The 26733-nt window shown below is 36.6% G+C and overlaps 2 protein-coding genes across 3 annotated transcripts in view; one reads left to right on the top strand and one right to left on the bottom strand.

The window, feature by feature from the left end:
- The window catches only part of LOC125072493 (protein goliath), an 86335-nt gene extending 75910 nt beyond the window's left edge, over nucleotides 1-10425 (top strand). Inside the window, exons 5-13 of one of the 2 annotated variants that reach the window (XM_047683147.1) lie at nucleotides 2830-2962; nucleotides 3466-3492; nucleotides 4171-4288; nucleotides 4839-4910; nucleotides 8160-8242; nucleotides 8621-8717; nucleotides 9495-9575; nucleotides 9940-10034; nucleotides 10259-10425. In XM_047683147.1, coding sequence (XP_047539103.1) covers nucleotides 2830-2962; nucleotides 3466-3492; nucleotides 4171-4288; nucleotides 4839-4910; nucleotides 8160-8242; nucleotides 8621-8717; nucleotides 9495-9575; nucleotides 9940-10034; nucleotides 10259-10340 — 788 coding nt within the window. In that variant the 3' untranslated portion in view covers nucleotides 10341-10425. The remainder of the gene's footprint in view (nucleotides 1-2829; nucleotides 2963-3465; nucleotides 3493-4170; nucleotides 4289-4838; nucleotides 4911-8159; nucleotides 8243-8620; nucleotides 8718-9494; nucleotides 9576-9939; nucleotides 10035-10258) is intronic. The other variant, XM_047683148.1, reaches the window with a different exon arrangement.
- Nucleotides 10426-11623: 1198 nt separating this feature from the next.
- Nucleotides 11624-26684, bottom strand: LOC125072492 (histone acetyltransferase KAT2A). The gene is made up of 20 exons (XM_047683146.1): nucleotides 26454-26684; nucleotides 25159-25337; nucleotides 24172-24301; nucleotides 23634-23779; nucleotides 23012-23236; nucleotides 22575-22624; nucleotides 22150-22315; nucleotides 21697-21835; nucleotides 21475-21558; nucleotides 21201-21361; nucleotides 19620-19752; nucleotides 18608-18680; nucleotides 17962-18037; nucleotides 17447-17591; nucleotides 16175-16335; nucleotides 15734-15811; nucleotides 15477-15602; nucleotides 13497-13587; nucleotides 12516-12642; nucleotides 11624-12204 (listed from the first exon to the last, which is right to left on the bottom strand). Exons 1-20 carry the CDS (start codon nucleotides 26530-26532, stop codon nucleotides 12138-12140), a joined length of 2436 nt encoding a protein of 811 aa, XP_047539102.1. The 5' UTR covers nucleotides 26533-26684; the 3' UTR covers nucleotides 11624-12137.
- Nucleotides 26685-26733: the final 49 nt, after the last annotated feature.

Raw genomic sequence — 26733 nt, 5'->3', positions numbered from 1 at the left:
GGAAAAGTTCGAATTTCCTTTAAAACAACTTTAATTTCCTTAAGGCTCTTTGATCGAAATAATTAGATCTTTTCTGATACATACTTTATAAATATATATGTAATAATTCTTTATAGTAGTTAATAGTTTTGTTAGACTTTCACATCTGTGATTTTTATACGAGTTTTATTTGATTTTTATGAGTTTTAACCCGCATTGGAGCAGCGTGGTGGAATATACTCCAAACCTTCTATACAAAGGGAGAGGAGACCTTAGCCCAGCAGTGGGAAACTTACAGGCTGCTAATGTTATTTGTTTTTATATTTTCGTTGTATTATTTTGCTCCGTTACTTTAGAGAATTGTATTAATACACCACTAATTCATATGAGAAGATGTTTTTTTGTAAAGTCTAACGCAAGCAAAATACACGAAACAGTTCGTTTCCCTCCGAGACGGCTTAAGTATAAAATACTATTATAAAAGTTGGCACGCCTCACAGTTTCATGCACTTTAAGTTTAACGTGTTGACGTGACAAGCGTAACATTTATATGTATGTCTAATTTTAACCTTATATTTTTCCCAATTACGTTACGTCTTTGTGATAAGGCTGGATCCCACGCCGACGAGGTTAATGCAGAGATTAGTGGGGCTTTGATTATAGTCAGGGCTACGCAATAAAAAGTTGGGAACATCTGTGCTAATTTATATCAACTGTGAGATAAATGAAAAACAAAATACTGATAATTAGTAACTTGTAAAAACCCTATATATTCCCATTAGCTTTAAATACGTCAGCTATGAACACTAAACTTTTTGTACTGGCTTAACAACACAATACTGAGAATGATTATATAGAAACAGACAAAATATTTTATTCAGTGATGGGTCATATATATGACTAGGAGTGTATGTATTCATTGCCATCCAAAATTTATTACTCATTCTATAAACAATTGATAAGTTAATAATTTTACAAAAAGTACAAAATACATTCGTATCATTAAAAAAGAAAATTATATAATAGTACTAATATTCCTAGTTCCTGTGTTTTCAACGACAGTTGATAAGTGGAAATTAATTGAGTTTACGTAATAGGCACCAGGAAAAATATAAGAAGGTAAATTAGTAAATAAGCCACATCATGTTATTATGTTTATATTTTAAAGGTGTGTCGGTAGTAGATTTCATTGTTTAAGTATTATAAAGATTTTAGACCCTAATCAAACTTTTCACTGGGTTTCAATTTAACTGTGTGTCATAAACAAAATTGAGGCAAAACAAAGACTTATTCAAGACTTATTCTCATTTTTTTTTCGGGTGTAAGCATTACACACCCGAAAAAATGAGATAAGAAGAGTAGATGTAATGTATACCATTTTTTTTTTGTTTTTCTATTTCTACTCTTTGTGCACAGCGGCCTGATATTTAAATATAATATATATTTAATCTAATTCGTCAAAAGACCTCACATGTTAGTTAACATTACAGTTCTTTTTGGCTGCGTGTGAAAGGGGGGCGCTTTTCGTACCCTATATAGTTTCCTGTACACTTTTCATTTCTGTCCCTACCAACAGGTATACAAAATTTAAAAATGATTCTTAAGTAATTAGACGAGTAAGCGAAATAAACAAAAAAAAAAATGTTACGTTGTAAACAGCCTCCAATCACAAATAAAAAAAAAGACTCAGTTCACTTCCTAAATCATTAATGCGTATTTAATGATATTCCCATCGTAATATTAGTATCTGTACATACGTCTAAACGACACGTTAGAAAAACAGATAACACACGAAATAATCATAAATGAGGCAATCAAACGCCTCGTACAAATCCGAAATGTATTGAACATTTGAACATTTAATTATAATCTATACGTGATTTTAAATCTTTTGATTAGTTTTATATGACCTTAAGTTCAAGATAAGCTATCTGAGATTAAATATGATAATTATGCAACTACGTTCCATTGTGTTATCAATCTTATCGCATGTTATGAAAGGCAATAAAGGTTCCGGTAATCTTAGATTGATTTGTTAATTTGAATTAAATGGAAACGCAATATGAATCTTGTTGTAAATCATTACGGGCTTCGATTGATAGTGACCTAGTAGCTGTGACGTATTACCGTAAAAGTGATACTGGATGTCATACCTAATTATTCGTTTACCTTCCACGTCTAAACTGCATGAATGGGATATGGTAGACCGTACCGTTCAGTCTTCTCCAACGTACGTGACATTGGCGAAATAATTTGTCCCCTCACGTCGCAAACGCCACTAAAAATTATATGGTAACAAATAACGGTCCTCTGAGACCAACTTTCCTTAGTAAAACTTTTAGTGGCTTTGATAAAGATATAAACTGTATGAATGCTATATGGTAGACCGTACCATTGATGAGATTGAATCTCAATCGTGTCTGCTCCATCGCACGTGGCATTGGCGAAATAATCTGTTCCCTCTCAGCACAAACGCCACTAAAAAAGGTTATGGTAACAAATAACGTTGCTGTGAGACCATCTCCCCTTCGGAAAGCTTGTCGTGGTCAATTGCTTACCTGTCACCATCATTAAATGAGATTATCACATGCGCATTCGATGCATGCGCTTAATAAAAATCCCTTATGCTTTCCTTATGTAAGGAATCGTTAAGGTGCACCAGTTAACGTTCGTTTTTGAGTAACAAGTAACAGACCGTTAGTTGTAACGGCACGATTGTCGAAGTTTTTTCTTAAATATACTTTACAACGATATTTATTAATAGACTTTTAAACACCCTCGACTTAAGATGTAGTCTTTACTCTGACAGAAACAAGCCATTATAAATGTCAAATATTGTGTTTGTTCCAGGAAATATAAGCGCCGTGTTCACGTACAAGTGGAAGGGCGAGGAGATCACGAGGCTCGTGGACAACGGTACAAAGGTCATGATTGCGATCATCAAGGGACGTACTTTCACTCACATTAGCAGCAACATCAACAAGTTCGTATATACTTTTTTTTTTATTATTAAATATGTCTGCTTTAAAAATATTGTTAAAAGTTCTTAATCGGTTTTTTGTTTAGGTGTTTATTTACATCGCAGTGATTAAAACAGGAAAGTTTCAAACAAACAAGTTTTATAATAAAATAATAAATTATAACTTGTTAAAACATTAAAATAATTCAACATCCTGTTTCCATTTATGACAAATATGACAAAAATAACCATTCAAACACCTAATGTATATTGTACCGACATGCTGTATGTTTATATTACTTACATATAAAGTCAGTTTATTGGCTATGAATTTCACCATTTTTTGTTGTTGATTAAAAAAAAGATTCTATTTTCAAACTACATTTAAAAAGCTGTTGAAATCTTTGTTATCTGTTAGTATGTTCATTCATGAGTAGTTTGTTTTAGTTTGTTTATTTATGCGTTTTTTATATTGTTTATGCATACTTTTCTTTTTTCTTTTAATTCGCATCCTTTCGACGAGTCAGCGCGAACGAGACGGGTTCTATTTACTCGTATGTACAAGACAGAGATAGATATATTTTTTTTCTATCATGACAGAAATGCTAGAACATATCCTAAACAATATAGCAGAAGATTTTTATTTTAATATATTGTTTATACTAGAATGCTAGAAATTGGAATGTATCCGTTGAGTCTGCGTTCTTTTACGGGTAATATTATCCAAGATTTTGAAGTATTTATTCTACAATATTATGTATGACATTGTTATGTAGTCACTTTATTTTTTATTTTTTTTCGTAATAACTATATTAAGCTAAACTTGGCTAAGCATGAATACACGTACGTCGTACGTATATAATAGAACATAGATTGCTATATAGGTTATAATTATGTAGATGTAGAAATAAAATATATAAAAAATAAACATGTTTACTAAGTAGTGTTTTAGAGTCGTGCTACTGACGAGTAGGTAAATAGGCCATGTTGTCATCAGACACATTTGACTGGTTTTGTCACTCGATAGTAACTTATCAGAAACCCCCATAGACCCTAGGTCTATGCGCCACCACGCTCTTTAAATCGGAACACAACAATACCAAGTATTTATTACCTGTTTGTCACAAAGCCCTATCACCAAGTCAAATTAACGTTAAAAGTAAACTAAGAAATCTTTTACCATAAGATAAATTTTTAAATTAAAATATTTGCTATTTCATTTTGATTTCCAGAACGTCGGTTCTCTTCGTCTCGATATCCTTCATTGTTCTGATGGTCATCTCGCTGGCCTGGCTTGTGTTTTACTACATACAGCGCTTCAGATACATTCACGCCAAGGACCGACTCTCGGTAAGTTTATTATTAATGCAACAAATATTGAAATAAAAACGTTTTTAAAAAAATAAACTCTCATTTTATACATTTCCAAAAAAAAGTTATTAACTTTCAAAAACATTCTTAAATTTTATGTAATTTTTGTTTTGTATATTCGAACGCAACTTTGAAACAATTAAAAAAAAAACATTTTTTTTTAATTAAGAATGTTTTAAAATTATTATTTTGTATGTTGTTTATGTATAATATATATCTACAGTACAATCAAAAAATATAAATATATTATGATTTTTTTTTTATTTGAAATAGGTAGACTGACTGGCAAATGAGCCACCAGATGGTAAGTGGTCACCACCGTCCATATACATTGGCACTGTTTGAAAAACCATCCCTTACATCGTAGTGGCTGTAGTACGCTCATTCACCTTACAAACCGGAACACGACAATACCACAACATAGAGAACGAATATACTCTGTAACGATACTATAGATTGATGTTTGGTAGTAGAATATGTGACTATATGTTGCGTATTTAATTTAGTTCGACTAAAATTATTTTTACAGAAACGACTCTGCTGCGCAGCTAAGAAAGCGCTGTCGAAAATTCCCGTCAAGAACTTGAAATCCGACGACAGGGTGAGTAAATTAACACATTTAGTATATACTACTTGTTTCCCCGACTTTGTATTTCAAGAGTTAGTCATCAGTATTTAGGTACAAAAAAATTAAGTGTCTGGGGTCAAGCTTTCTTCATATCATCCAATTCAGTTCAGTGATTTGACAAGGTAAGCGTAACAGACAGACAGCATTTGCCTACGCATTTATAATATTAGTATAGAGAAAATATTAAGTATTTATAAAACTTAAAACATTTCTGTTTTAGTTGATCAAAGTCAAAGTCAAAGTCAAAAATCTTTATTCAATATAGAAGTGTATACACTTGCTTATTGATTGTCAAAAATCTACCACCGGTTCGGAATTTAGCACCTCAGACCTGAGAAGAACCGGCGAAAGAAACTCAGCGGGATATATTTTTTTTTTTTTAACCATTTTCCGTGTACAATGAAAATTATATTTTAGTTATTTGAAACAGCCTGATCAGATCAATTATTTATTCGTAATTTATATAGACGTATCTCCGTTCGATATGCCACTACTGGGTGGCCTGGTCTCTTAGAGGAGTGCGATGTTACAACACTTAAATCTTAACCAAACATTACGGGTTCGTAACCGGAAACGCGTTAGACTGAAGACTCTTCGTTTTTCAACCATCACAGTTGGTCTTACGTTTATATAAATATTAACATAAATTGCTAATAAGTTACGAAATAATTTGTGGTAAGTCATCCATTCTGTCAAGCGATCCATTGTGTGATTACTGTCTAAGGTCCACAAGTGTAATAAATTAAATTAACCGTATTAGAATCGTAAAACTGTATATAAGCAAGGTCGACTTAGCCTGTGCCTACAAGGCACTAATTCTACTAACAATTTGACAGTATCGTAATCGAATCGAGTCATGCCGCTTCCCGATTGAGTTGCGGTTCGATTCTTTTTTTAAATTATATTTTATAGGTAGGTGGATGAGTAGTAAGCGGTTCCGCCGCCCATAGACAATGACGCTGTAAGAAATATTAATCATTCCTTACATCGCTTATGCGCCGCCAACGTTGGGAAATAAGATGTCCTTTATGCCTGTAGTGACGCTGGCTCACCCTTTAAAGCGGAATACAACAATGGTAGAATATATGAGTGGTGGTAGAATGTATGAGTGGGTAGGTACCACACCTACCCAGGCGGGCTTGCACAAAGCCCTGCCACCAAGTTAAAGTTGGATCGGAATAGAATCGAGTATCTTAGAATCTGGATCGTATCGCAACCGATATAAATAAGTAGAATTGATCCTCAGGTAAGTTTAAGCTGACATTAATTTTTGCGAGTTGAAGTTGGATCTAGTAGCATAGCATAGTAACGGTAGCATTACCGTTATGTTAGTAGATTTGCCCTAGTATTCGGTATCGGTTTTCAGCTCAAGCGATACTGCACTTGTATTTTCACAGCGATTTGATAACACAAGTAATTTGTTATGTAATCGTTCCCTTCGACTATACGTTGATAAAACAACTGCAGGACGAATTCCTATAGCGGTTAACGTTTTCTTTATTTGTAGATAATTATCTTTATATATTTTTAATAATACCACTTTATTCTTGTTGCCTTGTTTTTGGGTAGTTAAAAATCAATTACAAAATTCCACCTACACAGATATGGCAGATATTTAACAACACGCGGTAAAAATATAAGATTGTGTACATATGACGGATGCATTCGACTTTTCACGAGAATTTGAATTGCTGGTATTCAAAATTGGAAAAAGACGTGTCGACAATGGCTTATTTTTAAGCGAACACTTTTTTAAGCAATCAATCGATCGATTGACTGATTAATTTGGACGAAAGCGAATTTCGAAAACGGTCTAACCTCCTCAATTCATTAAGTAACTCATATCCTGTTAATATCTGAAATAATTCATTTCTGACCGATTCGTGAATGAATGGACGATTTCACATTGAAGCTTCGAATTTGCGATGAAAATATTGTCGTTCATTTGTCCTTGGACAACGACTATTATAATTTCAATTTTTTTATATCCTTATATTTATTATATCTTTGGTTGGTCTATCACTAGTCTAGTGGTATGAATGCGTGTAGAAATCCTACTTGATATGTTATTTTACCATTGAGTAAATAAAACAATAATCCTTAAAAAAATATGCATATTAATGATTACTCATTTTGCTCATAAAGAAAAACTAAAAAGTTGCTGGTTCATTTTTAATAATGACATAAATTATAACATTAAGGATTATATTTATATTTTCTATACAACAAAATAATCAATATAATAATATCAACAAAATTGTATTGTCGTTTTAGCTCATAGTCTTTGGGTTTTTTGTGATGTTATGTTGTGTTAGATGCTGATTAGATAATGTTATTTTGTCTAGACTTCATACTGAATTCAAATCATAATACACAACAAAGACTTGTGTCGATGAACGATAAAACTATTAGGTCTTTATTATTAAATTTATTATTATAATGTAATAGGATCAATAAAATGACTAATATTTAAACCTAGCCGAGGTGGCCTAGTGGTTAGAACACGTATATCATAACCGATGATTGCGGGTTCAAACTCAGGCAAGCACCACTGAATTTTTATGTTCTTAATTTGTGTTATTAATTCACCTCGTGCTCGGCGGTGAAGGAAAACATCGTGAGGAAACCTGCATGTGTCTAGTTCTCAGGCTGTACATGTTGTTGTATGTTGTTCAGACTATAAGCGCACAGCTTAAATTCTAATACATAGAGACTAGTCATTCGGAGGACACCTTCATTACATAATGTATAAAGTATTAAGTAATCTACAAAGTATTATTTCTAGCACACTAATCCTTTTATTGGCTATTCATTGATTAATAAGAATTAACTAATTAAGCTAAGGAATAGGATATTCTTCATTTATTTAATAATGAATTAGATGAACCTGCGGCTTCGCCCGCGCAAAATTTAAAAAACCCAAACTTCCAATCCCCCTTTTTCCCGCTTAGGGGTAGAGTTTCGTAAAATCTTAGCAGATATCTACACCCTATAAGGAACCTACCTGCCAAACTAGTTTGTAGGTGTTATAGTTTCTGAGATATCATGATTAATCAATGAGCGGTATTTCGGTTTTATATATATAGATTATTTATTGGCAATGAATTGGTTTACACCAATAAATTAAACATCTGTTCGATATGATCGTATGACATAAAAATCACGAAATATTTCGCATTTCCATTATAAGTCAAATTAAATGATTGTAATTTACTATTTCAGGAAGTGCAGGGTGATGGCGAGTGCTGCGCGATATGTATAGAGCCTTACAAGGTGTCTGAGACTCTCCGCTCCCTGCCTTGTCGGTGAGTGTCGTAAAGACGTATTAATGGCCGGTAGTACTGAATTAGTATGGTCAGAAAAAACATTATATAAATATTTTTTTATAATATTATACTATTCAAATGATGTTGAATTAAATAAAGTTTTTTATCAGTATTAATCATGTAAAATATACATATATATAATCGATTTAATAGTTATTTCGAATAAGTGTAGAAATTCACATTGATATCGATTTTTTCTAAACGTGAAAAAGCAGCAGCGAATTGCGTGCGAGTGAGACGGCACGACATGTATAAATCTTTTATATATTGGTTTAAACTAATTTAAATGTATAAAATATATTAATTGTAACTAAACGAATGAAAAATCTCAATCGGCTACAATGTATTATTTTCCAGACACGATTTCCACAAGAATTGCATCGACCCGTGGCTGTTGGAACATCGGACGTGTCCTATGTGTAAGATGGACATACTGAAGTACTATGGATTTGTGGTGAGTTATGTTGTATATATGCTATACATATGATTTAAAAATATAGCGTCGTTCATTCCCGTATAATCAATAACAGAAGGCAGTGAAGATAAACGATTTACATAATCCATGCAAATAATATATCTTTATTTAAATACAACACTATTTAAATATACTAATTTAATTTGACTTCTTAAGATCAAAACAACTTTGCCGACATCCAAAAAGCTACGATATTCATTATAGTTTTAACTATAATGAATATCGTAGATTATTCAATTCGACCAATGAGGTCACGTCAATTCAAGGTCAAAGTTGTTGATTGGTCTTTACTTTTGTTGCCACTGGAATCGGTATTATGCCAGAACCATGACGCAAGAGTCAAGAACTGTTAAATTAAATTGTATGAAAGATGCGTGAACACAAAAACAAAAAAAACATCAATTGGAATTATAAGATCTTATATAGTCTATTTCAATTTATTTACGTATTCCCTGCGATTTGCTTCGAAATTAATTTAATTTTAATAATTAAAAACAAAATAAGGTTAATTTAACTAAAGTTCCGATAGCAGATTTGTCTACGTCCAAAACGCCGTTTTTTGAAAATCCATAATGAATATCATAGACTCTCGACCAACGACATCACGTCAATTCGAAGTCAAGTGTTGTTTATTTGGCTTTTATCCTCTTGTGGTTGGAATAGATTATTGACAGTATACATACATTGATATTTTTAAATGTGGTATCAACCAGAGACCTAAGTTAACTTTTGAAAATGTATGTATGCTCATCTCAGTTCACGGGCAGCCAGGAGAGCATCCTGCAGCTGGAGGCAGACGACCCGCGCGCCTCGCTCGGCCGGCAGCCGCTTACGCTGGTACGTGTCTCATCTTCATACTATTCAAATGCAATTTGTTACTGTACAAGAAAAGTAATATAGCAGATTTATATAACTTGTCTTTCATGGCAATGATCCTGCTGCTGGGATATTTTTTTGCTATTTTATTGTAGGGCCGGATTAACAATGTCGGTGTGGATATTGTTAAGCCGGCCCTGCCCTATGCAGTGGACTTCCCGGTACCCCTTGACCCATTTCTAGTTTTTACCCTGTCTTGGCAGGCAATTGCCTCCCTACCTAATACATAATCCGGCCCCCCTCATCGTCGAGTGAAGGGGTGGGATCTACCCAGACGGGCTAACACAAATCCCTGCCACCTCATGACCCTGCCTCATGTCCGCAGCTGTCGAGCGAGGATTCGTACTCGGAGGCGGGCAGCGCACGCAGCTCGCGCTCGGCGTCGCCCGACCACCTCGTGGCCGCCGCGGAGCGCACACGGTTCGGATACACGTACTTAAATATATTCTTAAGCTTTTTTAGATGTCGTAAACAAATGTGATTCATTTATAAAGCACATAATTATTGAATACCCATTGGATTCTTTATCTATCGATCCTTTATAAAAATACAGTCTAATTTTTGTTCTAACATCTCGCAATAAAGCATCTCGAATAAATGATCGCTTGGTGTGTACAATAAGTGATGAGCAGTGTTGCTCGCAGGTCCTGCGAAGGCTCGCCCGCTCACAGCGAGCGCTCGCGGGAGGTCGGCGACCCCGCCGGCGCCGAGCCCGCTCGCGCCTGAGCCCCCTCTCCCACCACCCCGCCCTGAGCGAGTGACCCCGAAGTGATGTGTTCATTAAAGAAATCACCACTCAAATACTCAAAAAGTAAAAAAAAATGACTTCCAGTGATTGTATCGGTGGATGACGAGTGATATTTTTTTTATTATAATGGACTATTTAGTTGTATGATCTAGCTTAGATAGGAAACACCGCGACTCCGCCTAGTCAACTTGTGTCCTTTGTAACCGTTACGTTTGTGCGCTTCCATATCGACATATGTAATGTGTAAGTGTTACTATTAACAAAAAAAATCCAACCCTTTGAGTGTTGCCATAATTAATTTCTGCTAGAATACATATCGTACGTTCATTTTGTTATGAGATTACGTATTTGAAAAAAAATATCGCTATGAAATCTTAAAATACATACGACTATGTTAGATAAAATATATATATATTAAACCTGGAAGCGCACGAGCGTAGCAAAACTAACTGTACTTAAAGAAGTATAATTAAATATTTAAGCCAAAATAGTTATAAATTTAAGGAGACTTCTTTTCGTGCAGTTTATGTATAAATTGTGCAGTTGTTATACGAGCCCTCGAAATTGTACTTAACATATTTGGATGATCTCATAATTGTATCCTTAATTTTGTTTTTCAAAATCACTTTGAATGTTTGTAATGTCGGTTGTGGCCCTCCTCTAACCCATTGTTGTAAATGTCCGTCCAAGTTTGTAATTAACTTTCTTTAGACTTGAGTTCCCGGATAAAGTTTGTTGTTTTTCTCCCTCGATGTGATAACTTAGGATTTGATAATCAATATTTTACGTCGCTAGACATTGTTTTCTCTAGGGCTTACTCGACCACTTCAGTTGCTAGGAACAGCGGTAGGACTGTACTTTGTAATAATTTCGTGGCTCTAAGTTGTAGTTTATTAAATCTAGTCTGAAATGAACTACGAATTATATCGCTTTTGAGACCTATGTACCTAAATGTGCCTAAATTTTCGGTTCTATTTACAATTATTAACCAAAGTCACAACTATTATCTAAAAGCGATGTCTTTCGTTCGAACATTATATTTAAGAATAAGCTAAGTGAGCATTTAAGTTATGAATTACGATACCATTTAAGGTACTTATTATAATAAAATCCACTGGATTTAATATTAACAAGGAGACTGGTATGTACTTTATGTAATTACAGATATCGCGTAAAAAATATATTTACATTCCTTTCTTAAAATGTTCTAAAATCGTACTCCCGAGTGTGTACAACATGTGTTGAAATAAAAACCAATACAGTATTGATAATTGCGTTTTATTGTAATATAACTACGAGGCATTCATCACCGCCTACATAAGTATCATATACTTGATTAATACACGCTCTCAGAGGAGACCAAAGATACGAACTCGCTCGATCCATAACAAGGGAACAGGTAAGCGGTTGTCTAGTAAACAATTTAATTAGTTTCAGACATTAATCTAAACATTTTCTAATCCCCTTTAACATTATTATTATAAGAAATTCACTATTATCACAATTAAAGGACTACAATTAATATTACAAGTGCAAAGATTTACATTCAAATATTTTACCAACGACGTAAACGTTCATATTTCAAAAACTATTTCGATACGACTTAAGTCTAACCCTTATATTTAGATAAATTAAAGTATACGAGACCGTAAATTATTTACAAGGAATTAAAATTTTCAATCTATTTGTCATTTATTTATCGTTCAGACGATTTCCGCGATCCCCTGAGCGGTGCACAGCTCCTTGAGGAAGAAATCGTCGAAGTTAAACTCCGATCATTTCTCCCAGAGACCGCCTTCCTTCATCTTCGCTTGGAAGTATTTCTCTAGGGTGTTGGCGCATCTGTAAAAGCAATGTTTTTATATTATGTTTTTATTTATACTGCAAAGTATTACGTTCCGTGCATAAGGCTATTATAGTCGATAGGCGGTTAATCTCTTGAGTTAATTTGAATAATACGATCATAAACTTTAGAAATCGTCCCACCGAATACATAAATAACTTCTCTCGGATTGAAACAAAACAGATTGTAACGTTCAATACTTAGAATTTACGAAGCATAATGAAAAAAAATATTTACAGTAATATAGAAAAAATGGTCAGTCTAGAAAGGTTCACAAAAACAAAGATACGAAGAAGTTCCGAGCTCGAACCTGTAGTAGTCCGTGTCGGGCGAGTTGTAGAGGCGGCAGTTGGAGAAGATGCGCGCCATGTCGGCCGCGAACAGCCGGCGCGACGAGTAGTAGCGCGCCTTCAGCCGCTCGCCCACCGTGCGCAGGTCTGCACCGAGCATTATAGTCAAACAATCAACAGTTTTAATCCAATATAGAAGCATTACACCCACTTATTGACTGTCAAGAAAAAAATCAACCGCCAGTTCGGAAAGAAACACCTCAGACCTGTGAAGAGTCGGCAAAAGAGATTTAACTTATTTAATGAAGTACTTGTATCGTTGCTCTCCTGTATAATAATCTCTCTCGCTTGTCTCACAGTTAGCTTATACGGCTATCCTGAGTTGAAACCCGGGTTGGACTAACAAAATGTATTGAGTTTATCTATCAAGCAAATTGGCAACCAAGAGCGTGTGCCACGTCTGATCGCTAGACTACTCACGTGTGGAGTCGGCTGGTTTTCAAGATTGGCAAACGTAGTCGAAATTATAATATATGTTTTTTATTTTATAATAGAATACCGAGTAAGCATAAACAATCACGAGAAATGAACACTGTAATACATACACGTAGTTAATACGCCAAGAAATTATGGATGGATCTAAAATGTCTTATCATCTGTTGCCTGTAATTACACTGGCTCACTCATACTTCAAACCCCAAAATATTATTGGTGATACAAAGAATTACTGTGTGGCAGTAGAATTATTCATGAGTTGGTGGTACGTATACATACCAGAAAAATAATTAACTATTTATTTAGAAGAATAATTGGGTACTTATTTCATCACTTGTAGTCGGTTTATTCACATTTCACAATTTCTTCCGAAACTCATACGTGATAAATCTAACATACAAGATATGATTTAAATAAATATTTTCTTATTTAAATTAAAAGTTTGTAATTAACTTTTTTATTTATATATAATTTTTCTAATTTATAAACATCAGTATCATACTTACCCATTGGATATTTGATGTGGTCATAGTAGTCTGGTACTTCAGTTTTATCTACTGGTTTTAAAAATGGCCAAGCCGCTGCGTGGTTCTTGACCTGAAAGAATTAATGAAAATTAATAAATAAACATTTAAAACGTATTATTCATTCATAAACGGTGTAGTGCAGGGCACCGGGGTCGGCGTAGTGTGTGTGTGTGTGTGACGTGTGTGCGAGTGTGTTACCGCGTGCAGCACGGCTCGCAGGGCGGCGGGGTCGGCGTAGTGTGTGTGTGTGTGACGTGTGTGCGAGTGTGTTACCGCGTGCAGCACGGCTCGCAGGGCGGCGGGGTCGGCGTAGTGTGTGTGTGTGTGTGACGTGTGTGCGAGTGTGTTACCGCGTGCAGCACGGCTCGCAGGGCGGCGGGGTCGGCGTAGTGTGTGTGTGTGTGACGTGTGTGCGAGTGTGTTACCGCGTGCAGCACGGCTCGCAGGGCGGCGGGGTCGGCGTAGTGTGTGTGTGTGTGTGACGTGTGTGCGAGTGTGTTACCGCGTGCAGCACGGCTCGCAGGGCGGCGGGGTCGGCGTAGTGTGTGTGTGTGTGACGTGTGTGCGAGTGTGTTACCGCGTGCAGCACGGCTCGCAGGGCGGCGGGGTCGGCGTAGTGTGTGTGTGTGTGTGTGACGTGTGTGCGAGTGTGTTACCGCGTGCAGCACGGCTCGCAGGGCGGCGGGGTCGGCGTAGTGTGTGTGTGTGTGACGTGTGTGCGAGTGTGTTACCGCGTGCAGCACGGCTCGCAGGGCGGCGGGGTCGGCGTAGTGTGTGTGTGTGTGACGTGTGTGCGAGTGTGTTACCGCGTGCAGCACGGCTCGCAGGGCGGCGGGGTCGGCGTAGTGTGTGTGTGTGTGTGACGTGTGTGCGAGTGTGTTACCGCGTGCAGCGCGGCGCGCAGGGCGGCGGGGTCGGCGTAGTGTGTGTGTGTGTGTGACGTGTGTGCGAGTGTGTTACCGCGTGCAGCACGGCTCGCAGGGCGGCGGGGTCGGCGTAGTGTGTGTGTGTGTGTGACGTGTGTGCGAGTGTGTTACCGCGTGCAGCACGGCTCGCAGGGCGGCGGGGTCGGCGTAGTGTGTGTGTGTGTGACGTGTGTGCGAGTGTGTTACCGCGTGCAGCACGGCTCGCAGGGCGGCGGGGTCGGCGTAGTGTGTGTGTGTGTGTGACGTGTGTGCGAGTGTGTTACCGCGTGCAGCACGGCTCGCAGGGCGGCGGGGTCGGCGTAGTGTGTGTGTGTGTGTGACGTGTGTGCGAGTGTGTTACCGCGTGCAGCACGGCTCGCAGGGCGGCGGGGTCGGCGTAGTGTGTGTGTGTGTGTGACGTGTGTGCGAGTGTGTTACCGCGTGCAGCACGGCTCGCAGGGCGGCGGGGTCGGCGTAGTGTGTGTGTGTGTGTGACGTGTGTGCGAGTGTGTTACCGCGTGCAGCACGGCTCGCAGGGCGGCGGGGTCGGCGTAGTGTGTGTGTGTGTGTGACGTGTGTGCGAGTGTGTTACCGCGTGCAGCACGGCTCGCAGGGCGGCGGGGTCGGCGTAGTGTGTGTGTGTGTGTGACGTGTGTGCGAGTGTGTTACCGCGTGCAGCACGGCTCGCAGGGCGGCGGGGTCGGCGTAGTGTGTGTGTGTGTGTGACGTGTGTGCGAGTGTGTTACCGCGTGCAGCACGGCTCGCAGGGCGGCGGGGTCGGCGTAGTGTGTGTGTGTGTGTGACGTGTGTGCGAGTGTGTTACCGCGTGCAGCACGGCTCGCAGGGCGGCGGGGTCGGCGTAGTGTGTGTGTGTGTGTGACGTGTGTGCGAGTGTGTTACCGCGTGCAGCACGGCTCGCAGGGCGGCGGGGTCGGCGTAGTGTGTGTGTGTGTGTGACGTGTGTGCGAGTGTGTTACCGCGTGCAGCACGGCTCGCAGGGCGGCGGGGTCGGCGTAGTGTGTGTGTGTGTGTGACGTGTGTGCGAGTGTGTTACCGCGTGCAGCACGGCTCGCAGGGCGGCGGGGTCGGCGTCGGTGTCGGCGGGTGTCCGCGCGGCGCGCACGTCCCGCCATCCCGCCTCGCGCACGCCGGGGATGCACTCCACTGGGATACTGCGCACCTGACAATGGAATGAGACGATCATGGTTCGAGTTGGATGAGCTTGCTTTAAAATTGCAAATGATTATTGCAGGTAATATTACAAACTATAACAACTGTAAAAAGTACAGAATAAAATAAAGTTGAAATTACCCCCTCTTTGAAACAATTCAATCCAGGGTGTATCTTCCGTACTTCTTTTTGTCGCATATCGATCAATTTCTTCACTATCTGTAAAAGGAAAGAATTTTTCTATATTACTCTACTATCGCTATGATTGTAATAAATTTGTCTCGTTGATAGTGATAGATAATAAAGTTGTAGATTCGGAGGACATAGATTTAAATCCATCTGATTATAACAGTGAGGGAATGGAGTGCATTTGAGATTACACTTGTGTTTGAAAACATACTTGTGCACTATTATATGCCTTGTGCGATTGGCATATTATAGTGCACATAAAAAAATATGTATGTTGGACGGTAGATGTTCCGTGTGCGGTGCCCACCCAGGCGTCAGTATAAACTCCTAGAACCGGTAGTATATATATCAACCATGTGGTAATCAAAAGTCGTGTCTCATAGTTCCTCATACCTCCTTCTGCCGCCGGATGACGGCTGTGAAGTGAGTGTACACAATGCGCGGGTTGAGTTCGCAGTGCATGAGAGTGGCGCCCTCGTAGTCCTTGATATACCCGGAGAACATGGCGCGAGGCAACTTGATATCCTTGCTGAAGCCCTGCTTCTTGAAGTAACCTAAATAAAAAAAAAAACAAAATCATAGACGTTATATCCTGTATGTAGTGTAAGTTATATTGTTAGCCGTTATCCTATTAGGCCGTTATGCACGCGTTCTAACCACTGAGCCGAGATGGCCCAGTGGTTAGAACGCGTGCATCTTAACCGATGATTTCGGGTTCAAACCCAGGCAGGCACCACTGAAATTTCATGTGCTTAATTTGTGTTTATAATTCATCTCGTGCTCGGCGGTGAAGGAAAACATCGTGAGGAAACCTGCATGTGTCTAATTTCAACGAAATTCTGCCACATGTGTATTCCGCCAACTCCTCAAAGGGAGAGGAGGCCTTTATCCCAGCAGTGGGACATTTACGGGCTGCTATTGTATCCTATTAGGGGCAACGCAGCGTTTCATTCCATTCTTCTTCACTCCATGGAATATGAACGTCATTATGTTATGGTCGGCCGCTTTGCTGCTAAACGTTTTTGTACCGAGTCATTATGATGAAGCCATTACTAAACTAAACTAAATAATAAATAATAATAATTTTTATACATCACTAAACACTGATTCGATAATCTGTTTTTGTCTCCGTTTAAACGTACAAACGAACCCCTATGACATTTTAATCTGTTAGGAATATGTCAAATCACAAAAGAAAAGTAGTCAAACTGTCTATAAGAAATTCTCAATGTCTTTGTCAGTAGTAGATTTTTAGTATTATCTACAATATTTGAACGACAGACAGGACGACAGGAATCTTGGTGGTAGGGCTTTGTGCGAGCCCGTCTGGGTAGGTACCACCCACTCATCAGATATTCTACCGCCAAATAACAGTACTCTGTATTGTTGTGTTCCGGTTGGAAGGGTGAGTGAGCCAGTGTAATCACAGGCACAAGGGACATTACATCTTAGGTCCCAAGGTTGGTGGTGTATAGGTGATGTAAGGAATGGTTAATATTTCTTACGGCGCCTTTGTCTATGGGCGGTGGTGACCACTTACCATCAGGTGGCCCATATGCTCGTCCGCCAACCAATGCCATAAAAAAAAAAACGACAGAAGGCTATAGAAAGTATGGTGTGTATCAATTGTATGTGAAGAGATTAATCTAAAAAAAAAACAATCACCAATAGCAAATTCATCAGCGAACGTAAGGAAATGAAGGATGTTGTTCCGGATGTGGTAATCCTTGAGATGGTTCATTAAGTGTGTTCCGTATCCCTTTACTTGCTCGTTCGACGTCACAGCACAGAATACTATTTCACTGAAACCCTAGAAATATAAAAAAAATATATATTCATAATCAGAATGTTATATTTTCGTATCAAATCAAGTCGGATTACTATAAGCAAGACTATTTATTTTGCGTACTAATTGAGCAAAATAAAATATTTCTTGAATATAGTAACTAGGCATTAATGATTGCCTTTCATAGCATGCTTTTTAAGGATACTGGGACAACTGACATTTTTAAATAAAAAAAATAAAAATAATACATGTGTAAGACTCATTCGCAGTTTATTCACTCACTACTAAGAGATAACAAGGCACGTTTCTACTTTTGTTAAGTAGTACAAATAACGTAGTATGTGACAGTGTTATATATTTTTAAATGTTTTTTTTAAATCCAAAATAAACTTACTTGTGAATGGAAAGTTCTAAAACAAATACCACCGATTGGTCTTCCTTCCTTAATGAGAGCCAGAGTTTTGTGTTTCCTGAAAATTTATTAACGTTATAAACTCATCTTAGCTCATTAGTGACCTTGACAATTAATCATTTTTTGGACTCTTTGAGTCAAATTCGTCGTCCTTCGTCGAAGCAGATCGAATACACAATTTGGATTAATATTATTTATAGTTTATATTTTGTTTATGGCTGGTCCATGTTTTGTAATGTTTTTTATTTTTGTCGTTTTAACATGGTAGTTAAGTTTGGCTATACGTTGCATTATACACTGCATGGCCAGTAATGATTTTTGAAAGTTAGCATTTATAATCAGTGGCGTAGCTAGGTGGGTAAGGGCCCCGGTGCATAGAAAAAGAATCGGGCCCTCGCCCCCTCTTTAACGTATATTGGCATTCAAAATGATAGATAGTAATAAGAATGGGATACAGGATACAGTGAGTTGAACATATCATTAGTAAGTTAAATCTATACTTCATCTCTATTCAAAGCTCTTTTCATAGCTTAGGTTAGAGGGCCCCCAGAGCTCAGGGGCCCTGGTGCACTGCACCACCTGGCCCTACGATAGCTACGCCACTGATTTATATTAGATTAGTACTTACGGATCAAACACTAATTGTGATATATATTCTTTAGTCATTTCTGGTAGTTGATGTGAGAATACATTATGGAGACCTGGAAATGAAAATATATCGTTTATGACAAGGAAACAAATACTCCTAAAACTAAAATAATCCATTAAAAAGTTGTTTAATTTTCATTCAAGTTCATGAAATTTTGAATAACAGGCCGGTCTTATTTGAAAAAGTCGGCAGTGTTACTTTTTGTGCTTCAAAAAGGACGTAAAGCTTTAGATGCTGGGACGCTCTATCCGGTTGTGACAAAGTTACAGGAAGGAAACAGAAGGTGAAGCAAGCACAGAACTGGGTTTTGAGATACCCGGTATTGATAGTATTGATTTTATTGAAATTATTCTACAATTACAGGTATAATAGCAGGTATAATACCTCTAAGGAGACTCTACACGTTAAATCAATGAATTTCAAATAAATTAAACCTAACAAATATATACTCTATTCTAACCATGACAGGCAAATAAATAACATTTGACAGCAAATTGACGCGATATCATTGGTCGAGGTCGATTAATCACTATGGATTTGCGTAATAATGGCGTTTTGAACATCGACGAAACATTTATCGGAATTTTGGAAGTAAAATCAAAGTGGAAATAAGTAGTTAAGTGCAATAGTGTTTTTATTATAAATAAATATATATTAATTATAAACTCTTAATAGTGCACAACATCGATGAGTTATTAGCAAATCGTATCAAATACGTAAAGGTAAGGTAAGCTAAGTTTTGTTTATCTTTTTTCTTACTTACATTGTAATAGGCTATAATATAATTTGTATTTTGTTTCTGTCTTTACTCTTAATTGTCTCAGACACACATGGGCATCTTGTTAACATGAACATGAACGTTACTCACTCAAACTAATGCATGCCGATATTGATCTAATGTGGGAAGACCTTAATCAGTGAATAGAACTATATAGATAGCGTAGCTCTATTTTACTTTATCGAAATCCTCCCGTATTTTACATATACTCACCAATTAGCCAAAGCATGGTCTGTTTATTAACCGGTCCCGTTAAAGAGTTGCCGATGACGTGAAACTCAATGAGCTTTCGCTGTTCTTCCAACTTGGCCGCTTCATCTCTTGGCGCCTGCATTTGGAATAAGGCCTGTAAAATTATTACAAGTACATGAATAACAACAGAACGTCCTGTTTAAAACAATCTAGGAAATGTTTCATATAATTTCCTCCTATACCATTCACATACACACACAGACACGCAAATTTTCATTAAATAAAAACATTCGAGAACTCGGGAATATGGGCAACGATCTTTTATATAGTATTATAGTAAGACTTAATAATGTTTCGATAAAAAAAAACACTGACAAACAAAATAATCTTTAAATATATATAAATTTAAATGATTAATTTTTAGGAGAAATAATAAAAATCTTTCTCTTCCCTACCTAATGTTACTAGTTTGTGCTGTATTAGAAGGCAATCTCTGTAGAGATTATTGCGGAGATAAAATTTGACCAACATCGATAAGATAACTTTAGATTATGAATGAATATTTAGGAACTACGTGTTTAGATGACTGATAGTATTTGCCAGGGATCTTAATAAGCTACTGTATATTTGTCATAATTGTAATTATACGAAATCGACATTCATTTTTAACTTTTTTTAGAATAAATAAATAATTAAAATAGTTTTACATTTTTTAACTACTATGTTAATCACTAGCACGCGAATTCGCGTTTATTCAACCGTTTTTACAAATTTCGAAACCTATGACATTTTATATAGTATTATAGTAAGTATTTTTTTTTTAATTGCATTGTAAACTGACATCGGCTCTTCGTACGTTTTACATTTGTTTTTTTTTTATACAGCCATAGCGCCGCTCTCTCCCCCGCCTGTAACTTTTTTCCGCTCTATACAATTAATTATTTCTACAAATCTGCTTACGCTTTTAATATATATTTTATATTGGAATATGACATATTTTAATATCCTTGTTTTTTATTTTATAAGCACAATTAACTTTTGCTCGCAACTTCGTTTGATGTGATGGTTTATAACCTAAAGCCTTCCTTGATTAATTGAGGAGTATCTAAAGTATATCACGGAAAGAATTTTTCAAATCGGACAAGTAGTAACTCTTAAGTTTTATTAAATAATTTCTACAGATTATTTTATAAGTACTCTCGTTTGTGAGTCTGCAGTACTCCCGTGGGGGCCGCACATGTAGTGCGCGACCTAGGCTGCTCGACAGTGCGCGTCTACAGTACTCATGTCGGGGCCGCACATGTAGTGCGCGACCTAGGCTGCTCGACAGTGCGCGTCTGCAGTACTCACGTCGGGGCCGCACATGTAGTGCGCGACCTAGGCTGCTCGACAGTGCGCGTCTGCAGTACTCACGTCGGGGCCGCACATGTAGTGCGCGACCTAGGCTGCACGACAGTGCGCGTCTGCAGTACTCACGTCGGGGCCGCACATGTAGTGCGCGACCTAGGCTGCACGACAGTGCGCGTCTGCAGTACTCACGTCGGGGCCGCACATGTAGTGCGCGACCTAGGCTGCTCGACAGTGCGCGTCTGCAGTACTCACGTCGGGGCCGCACATGTAGTTGGGGTCGGAGATGGTGGCGACGATGTCGGCGACGGTTCGCTCGCTGACGTCATCAGCTCCGTCGTCGAGCCTTCTCCGCTTGCCGCCCTGGTCGCCGCTGCGCTCGTTGGCCCGTTTCAGCCCCTCCTGCTTTATCGACCCTGAGAACGAGGAGATTATAACATTTGGATTCGGTTGACACTTTTAATGCAAACGTGAATCTAGAATACGTTCAATTCGTGCTTAACTCGACATAGTTTTATGTCAAACGTACCCGATGAAAGCGAGACAGTAGTGAAACCATCCTTACTATCTCCGGACGCCGTGACTCGCTCGAACTCACCAGCGCGTCTTCCTGCTGAAGAAGCACAAAATACCAAATATTTAAGCTTTAAGTAAATACTTTTCAACATTTTATTAACTATTCTAATAAGTATCGAAATAGTTATTTAAGCAGTCGGATTTTAAGATTTTAAGTTATTTGGATTTTACTTACTAGTTTTATTATCTATAATGGCTTGTAAGTGTACAGGTGGCATTTGCTTAAAGTCGGGATCCCAAATGGGCGAGTTCGCGCTGAATATTTCCTCTTCCAGAAGTCCCAAGAAACGCGGAAAGTGGTTTAAGACTAATACCTAAAAACAAATTAAGTTATTAATTCTTATAAAAAAGATTTTTTGCTTTATTTTAATGTTATGTAAAAAAGGACAGCGCAGTGGTTAACGTGATTATCTGCTTTGTGGTCACGGATATGTCAACTACTCATGATAAGACATATATGCGTCAGCTCTATGTCACTAGTCCCAGTTTAGAGTTGTAATTGTTTTTAAAACTCCAATAGGGTATTAAAATGACTATGACAGAATTTCACATTTTTAAACATGGTCCTTCGAGCTGGAGTCAAATCATATAGACATGATATTATAATCAATCTACGCATCGTACTTACTCTCTTTTCCGGCGGCATCCTATCTCTTTCGGAATGACATTTATCCATTAACTGTCGACAGACCGACTTGAAGACAGCTCGCAGTAAAGTCCGTCCGAACACTATGGATGTTTCGTAATGCGGAAGAGAGTCGCAGAACGCAGGCACATGGCAGAAAACTAACCATCTGGTAAATTAAAACGCTCAATTAATATTCAATAATATAATATTAACATTAATATGAGAGTAATTGTCAGCGATGGTGAGTTGAAAGTAAAACTTTAGCTTTAGGATTTACATTAAGTTGAAATAATTACTGGCTTATAATTTGGCAGTTTTATACAAGAGCATTAATTATATTCATTTTTATTACTTTAAAAAAAAAATAACAATATGAGCAATGTGCAATCTTTTAAAAATAATAAATAAACATAAAGTAATATTACCTTGTATAATTAATTTGGTACGCTGATATGTCCTCTGGGTTTGAAACTTGCTGTGAAAATATAGATTAATTCAATAAACTGTTTGGTTATTTCTATATTATATATTTAAATGGCAATATAAATTAATAAACAATATTATTTTTTGTATTTCTTTAATTCCATTGCATAATTTTTAATTGAAACATATTTCAAAATTATAGCGAGGTTATTAGTCACTAATATTACTATCAGGCATTAAATATAAAGTAACAGCAAGAATGGCTTAAAGGGGCATTTGACGGCACTGTTACAATACAATGTTGGATACTCATGTGGCAGAATTTCATCTGACCCATGTGGGTTTTAAGATTGTTTCTGTTGCCTCTGGTATAAATAATAAATACAAATAAAGGTGCGGATTGTGTTCATATAATTTAAAAATAAAATGTTTATTTTACCAGTTTCCTAACGCTGGGTGTTTCAAAATTCCAGTGATTGAAACAATGTAGAAACATCTTGGCTAGGTCGTACATGGTCTGCCATTCCCTCTGAGGTAAAGTGTTAAACTTGTATAGGACAAAGTTCGTGATAGCCTTCGCTATGGAGGGTCTCTCGAAGGGAGGCTGACCGAGGGGTCCTTCGATGCGAGGCTGGCTTCGAGAGAGAATACATTTGCGCAGGAGCTGTAAATTAATACTAATGATTAAAGAGGCATGAACTGCATGTAAGGTTTCCATATTAGTACAGAATAAACATATATAATAATTATTACTGAATATACCTTATATGTACTTAAAACTATTGATTGTATACAAGTGAAATGTAAGAGCAAAGTAAAGTAAAACCATTGTAATTGAAAAAAAGAAAAGTGAATTGATACAAAAAAGACTTTGCTGCAGTCAATCATTGCATAAATACAAATTTCTAATTATCTTGTGATGATTTTAGTATTATAAATAGAAAGAATTCTGTAGTTTAGTGCTATAAATAAAAAAAATAGAAATGTCATTGGCTCTTGTAGTTCTAGGCTACAGGATAATGTTTTTATAATTTTAAGGAGTAAATAATTTGTCCACTCACTTTAAACAGATAATAATAAACTCGCTTTGTATCATGGTCATCCTCTCTGTGCATGGACATGAATATATTTTCTACATCGACCACTGCCCCGAGGAGTCGATTTACCTCCGCAGCAGAGAGTGCTTCTAACTGAGTTACATGTTTTTCTAAAAAAGAACAGTCACATTATTAAAAAAAATAAATAATAATAGAGCACCCTCACATGCGCTTTTAAATTGTCATTTGGTTTGGAATTTATATTCTAACAAATTAGGAATTTATAACTGGCAAGTCTGGTTGTTTATATTAATTATAAAAATACAATAAATATGTAATTAAGTTTAAAGAATTCTAATTAGGCATAGGCATAGGCAGGCAGGCAGGCAAGACTAAAACGAATTGTGATGATAATGCATATTAATCACCAAAATTATTTTAGCATTCTTATGTATTATTTTTAATCTGTATTTTCTAGTTAAAAACTCATTAGTTTTTCATTTATGGGTCATTACCCATATGAGCTAAAGACGGTACAGACAGATGTACGAGTTTTACTCACCTAGAATATGGTTGCAGTTACGACAAAGATCAGTGAAACTGGCTATAGGTTGATTGTCTGTGCGATTATTTGTTTTACTATTTTGCTGTGGTAATGGAGTTTTCCAACCGGTACAATTACAATCTGGTGTCTGTAACAAAAATATGCACATATAAATGTATAGGCCTAGACACTTTATATCACTTATTTAACGAGCTTTTTGACTTTATTAAAGTCAGGTCTGGACTTGGGGTAGCTTGGAAAGATGTTCCCGATCAAACAAGCCATTCAATTGCTTAGTATCGAATGATTAGAACTAGTAATGTTCGATTTTCTGATGACAAAGAAGCTATGTTTTTATGTATTTTTTTTTGATGGTCTTATCTTATAATATTTGATATAGTATGTGAAATCATGTAATAAATGTACATGAATAAAGGCCATTTAATCCATCCAAGATAAAAATCAAAATATACTTTATTCAATTAGGCTTTTACAAGCACATTTGAATTCATCATTATCATGGTCTTTTTACAGAACTATATTAAGAAATGCTACCAGTTCTGAATGTAGATTCTATGGAGAAGAACCGGTAAGAACTCAGTAGTAATACTTTCTCATTGCAATGGTTGTTTCCAGTAGATATGTATTTATTATCCAAACAATCAAGTTCTATAGAAAATAAGCCTTTTATTCCTTCTCGATAAAACATCCTCTGTTATACTTAATGCCTTTGTAATATGGCTTGGTTTGTTGAATTGGATTCTAAGAATTACATTGCTAGCTGAATATTTTAACATATTAGCCATAATGATACACTTTTATAGTAAATTAACAGAAACTGAAGAATTATTGTCTACGTTTTTTCATACATACAAATATATGAAACGACTAAAACCTCATCATATCTCAGAGCTAGAAGACCGGCAGTAGCTTTGAGCAAGAGATGTAGTGCCTCCAATGGGAATTAATAAACGGCAATAAAAAAAATGCCCTGAATAAACTCACTTGACAAGATGAGTAAATTGCTAGCTTCAGCAGTTTCTTTGCATGTGGCCAGTTATAGACTTGCTGTTTCCTCTGTTGGATGCGTTGAAGGTTAGATTGCCTGGACGCTTGGCCTTCGCTACTTGCTGGAGTTGCTGCATTGCTTGATGATGCATCATCGGCATTTGCACTAGAGGTGGCTAAAATTGGAGACAATCTATTAATAGAATTCTGTAGAGATTTTTTTGCCAATGTATATTACATTTAATAGGTATATTACAAAAAATAGTCATGGTTATTCATTTAAAAATAAAAAGAGTCATAATAATACATTTTTTTCTTTAATTTGGTAATTATATCTGTTTTCAACCTAGGAAAAATGTGATTGTATTTCAAAATATACCTAAATATACCTCATCCAATTCCACAACATAATAATAAACTCAATGTTCATTATAATACGTCTGAATAATGAAGTGTGTTAAAGGAACAACCAAACAGACTTACTTATTCAAATTTTATATTGTTACTAGCAGTTACCAACAAGCTTTACAAAAAAGGTGGAATTATCTGTTCATAATTATACATACACTAATAATATAATGATCAGAACAGATTGAGAAAGGCATAAAATGAGATGTAATCAATTTTAATATCTGTGTCTCAAACTGGACAATTCCGTAAAATCAAGCTTCACACCACCGAGATTGCAGAGTAATAGTTAATAAAAACTATAAGCAAAAGAAACAATCACTGTCTGACAATAACATGAATAAATTGGAATTTAATGATACAAAAACATAGATTATATAAAAAGATAACCATGTTTTCAAATTGCTTGAGAAATGTGTTTTAGTTTTATTTTTCTTAATTAGGTAAATCATATAGGCAATCATCATAATTATGAGTTGTATGATTTTTCATGACATATAAAATTTATGCTTTTTAGTTTTTCGAATTATTGTTTATTTTACCGATTTTGTTCTGCTTAATGTTTATTATTTTTATATTTTCTAAATGAAATAAGTTCTTAGTTTCTATGTTAAAGAAAAGAAGTGGTAACTGCATACATGCTATGTGTCAATAAATTTAAAACAAAACTAATGAATATCTAAAATGAGAAATGTAAACCAGAGAAAAACATATAATTTTGTTGTAAACGATATTTAAGGTAATATTTTTGAATGTATTGCGGGTTTATTCTACTAACTTCGAAATAGCCTTTTCTATGACCAAAACACCAATGGGGTGGATATTATAGTAATGGTATAACCGATTAGATAAACATACAGTTTTAATTACGTATGTTTATTTACCTTCGTGTGTTTGAGACGAATCAGCGTCAGTTCGTGTCATGGCTATGTCAGCAATATCTTCTCCAAGTTGAGAAGACATAATACTAATATCATCAACTATTTAGATACTTTCATCTATGTACTAAATTAGAATAAATTTACGACACAAACCATTTTAAACATCTTTATTATACACAAAAAAATACCAGAAATGCTAAAATGCATTCAGCAAATCGAGTAGACGCTAGCTTGACAGTTTGTGACATAGTTTGTGACGTTTGTGATAATATGACATTTGATA

This window comes from Vanessa atalanta, chromosome 21 (genome assembly GCF_905147765.1).
Source record: "Vanessa atalanta chromosome 21, ilVanAtal1.2, whole genome shotgun sequence".
NCBI classification, from domain to species: Eukaryota; Metazoa; Arthropoda; class Insecta; order Lepidoptera; family Nymphalidae; genus Vanessa; species Vanessa atalanta.
Note: the sequence above shows the minus strand (reverse complement) of the source record. Positions and strands in the feature narration are given on the sequence as shown.

What these genes read in the sequence shown, in the direction of transcription:
- LOC125072492 (XM_047683146.1), bottom strand. Translation starts at nt 26,532, where the DNA reads ATGTCTTCTCAACTTGGAGAAGATATTGCTGACATAGCCATGACACGA. An exon ending in TAACTGCAACCATATTCTAG is followed by an intron (nt 23,780 to 24,171) that starts GTGAGTAAAACT and finishes GTTCTTTTTTAG; the next exon opens with AAAAACATGTAACTCAGTTA. An exon ending in CGCTGATGAATTTGCTATTG is followed by an intron (nt 16,336 to 17,446) that starts GTGATTGTTTTT and finishes TTTTTTATTTAG; the next exon opens with GTTACTTCAAGAAGCAGGGC.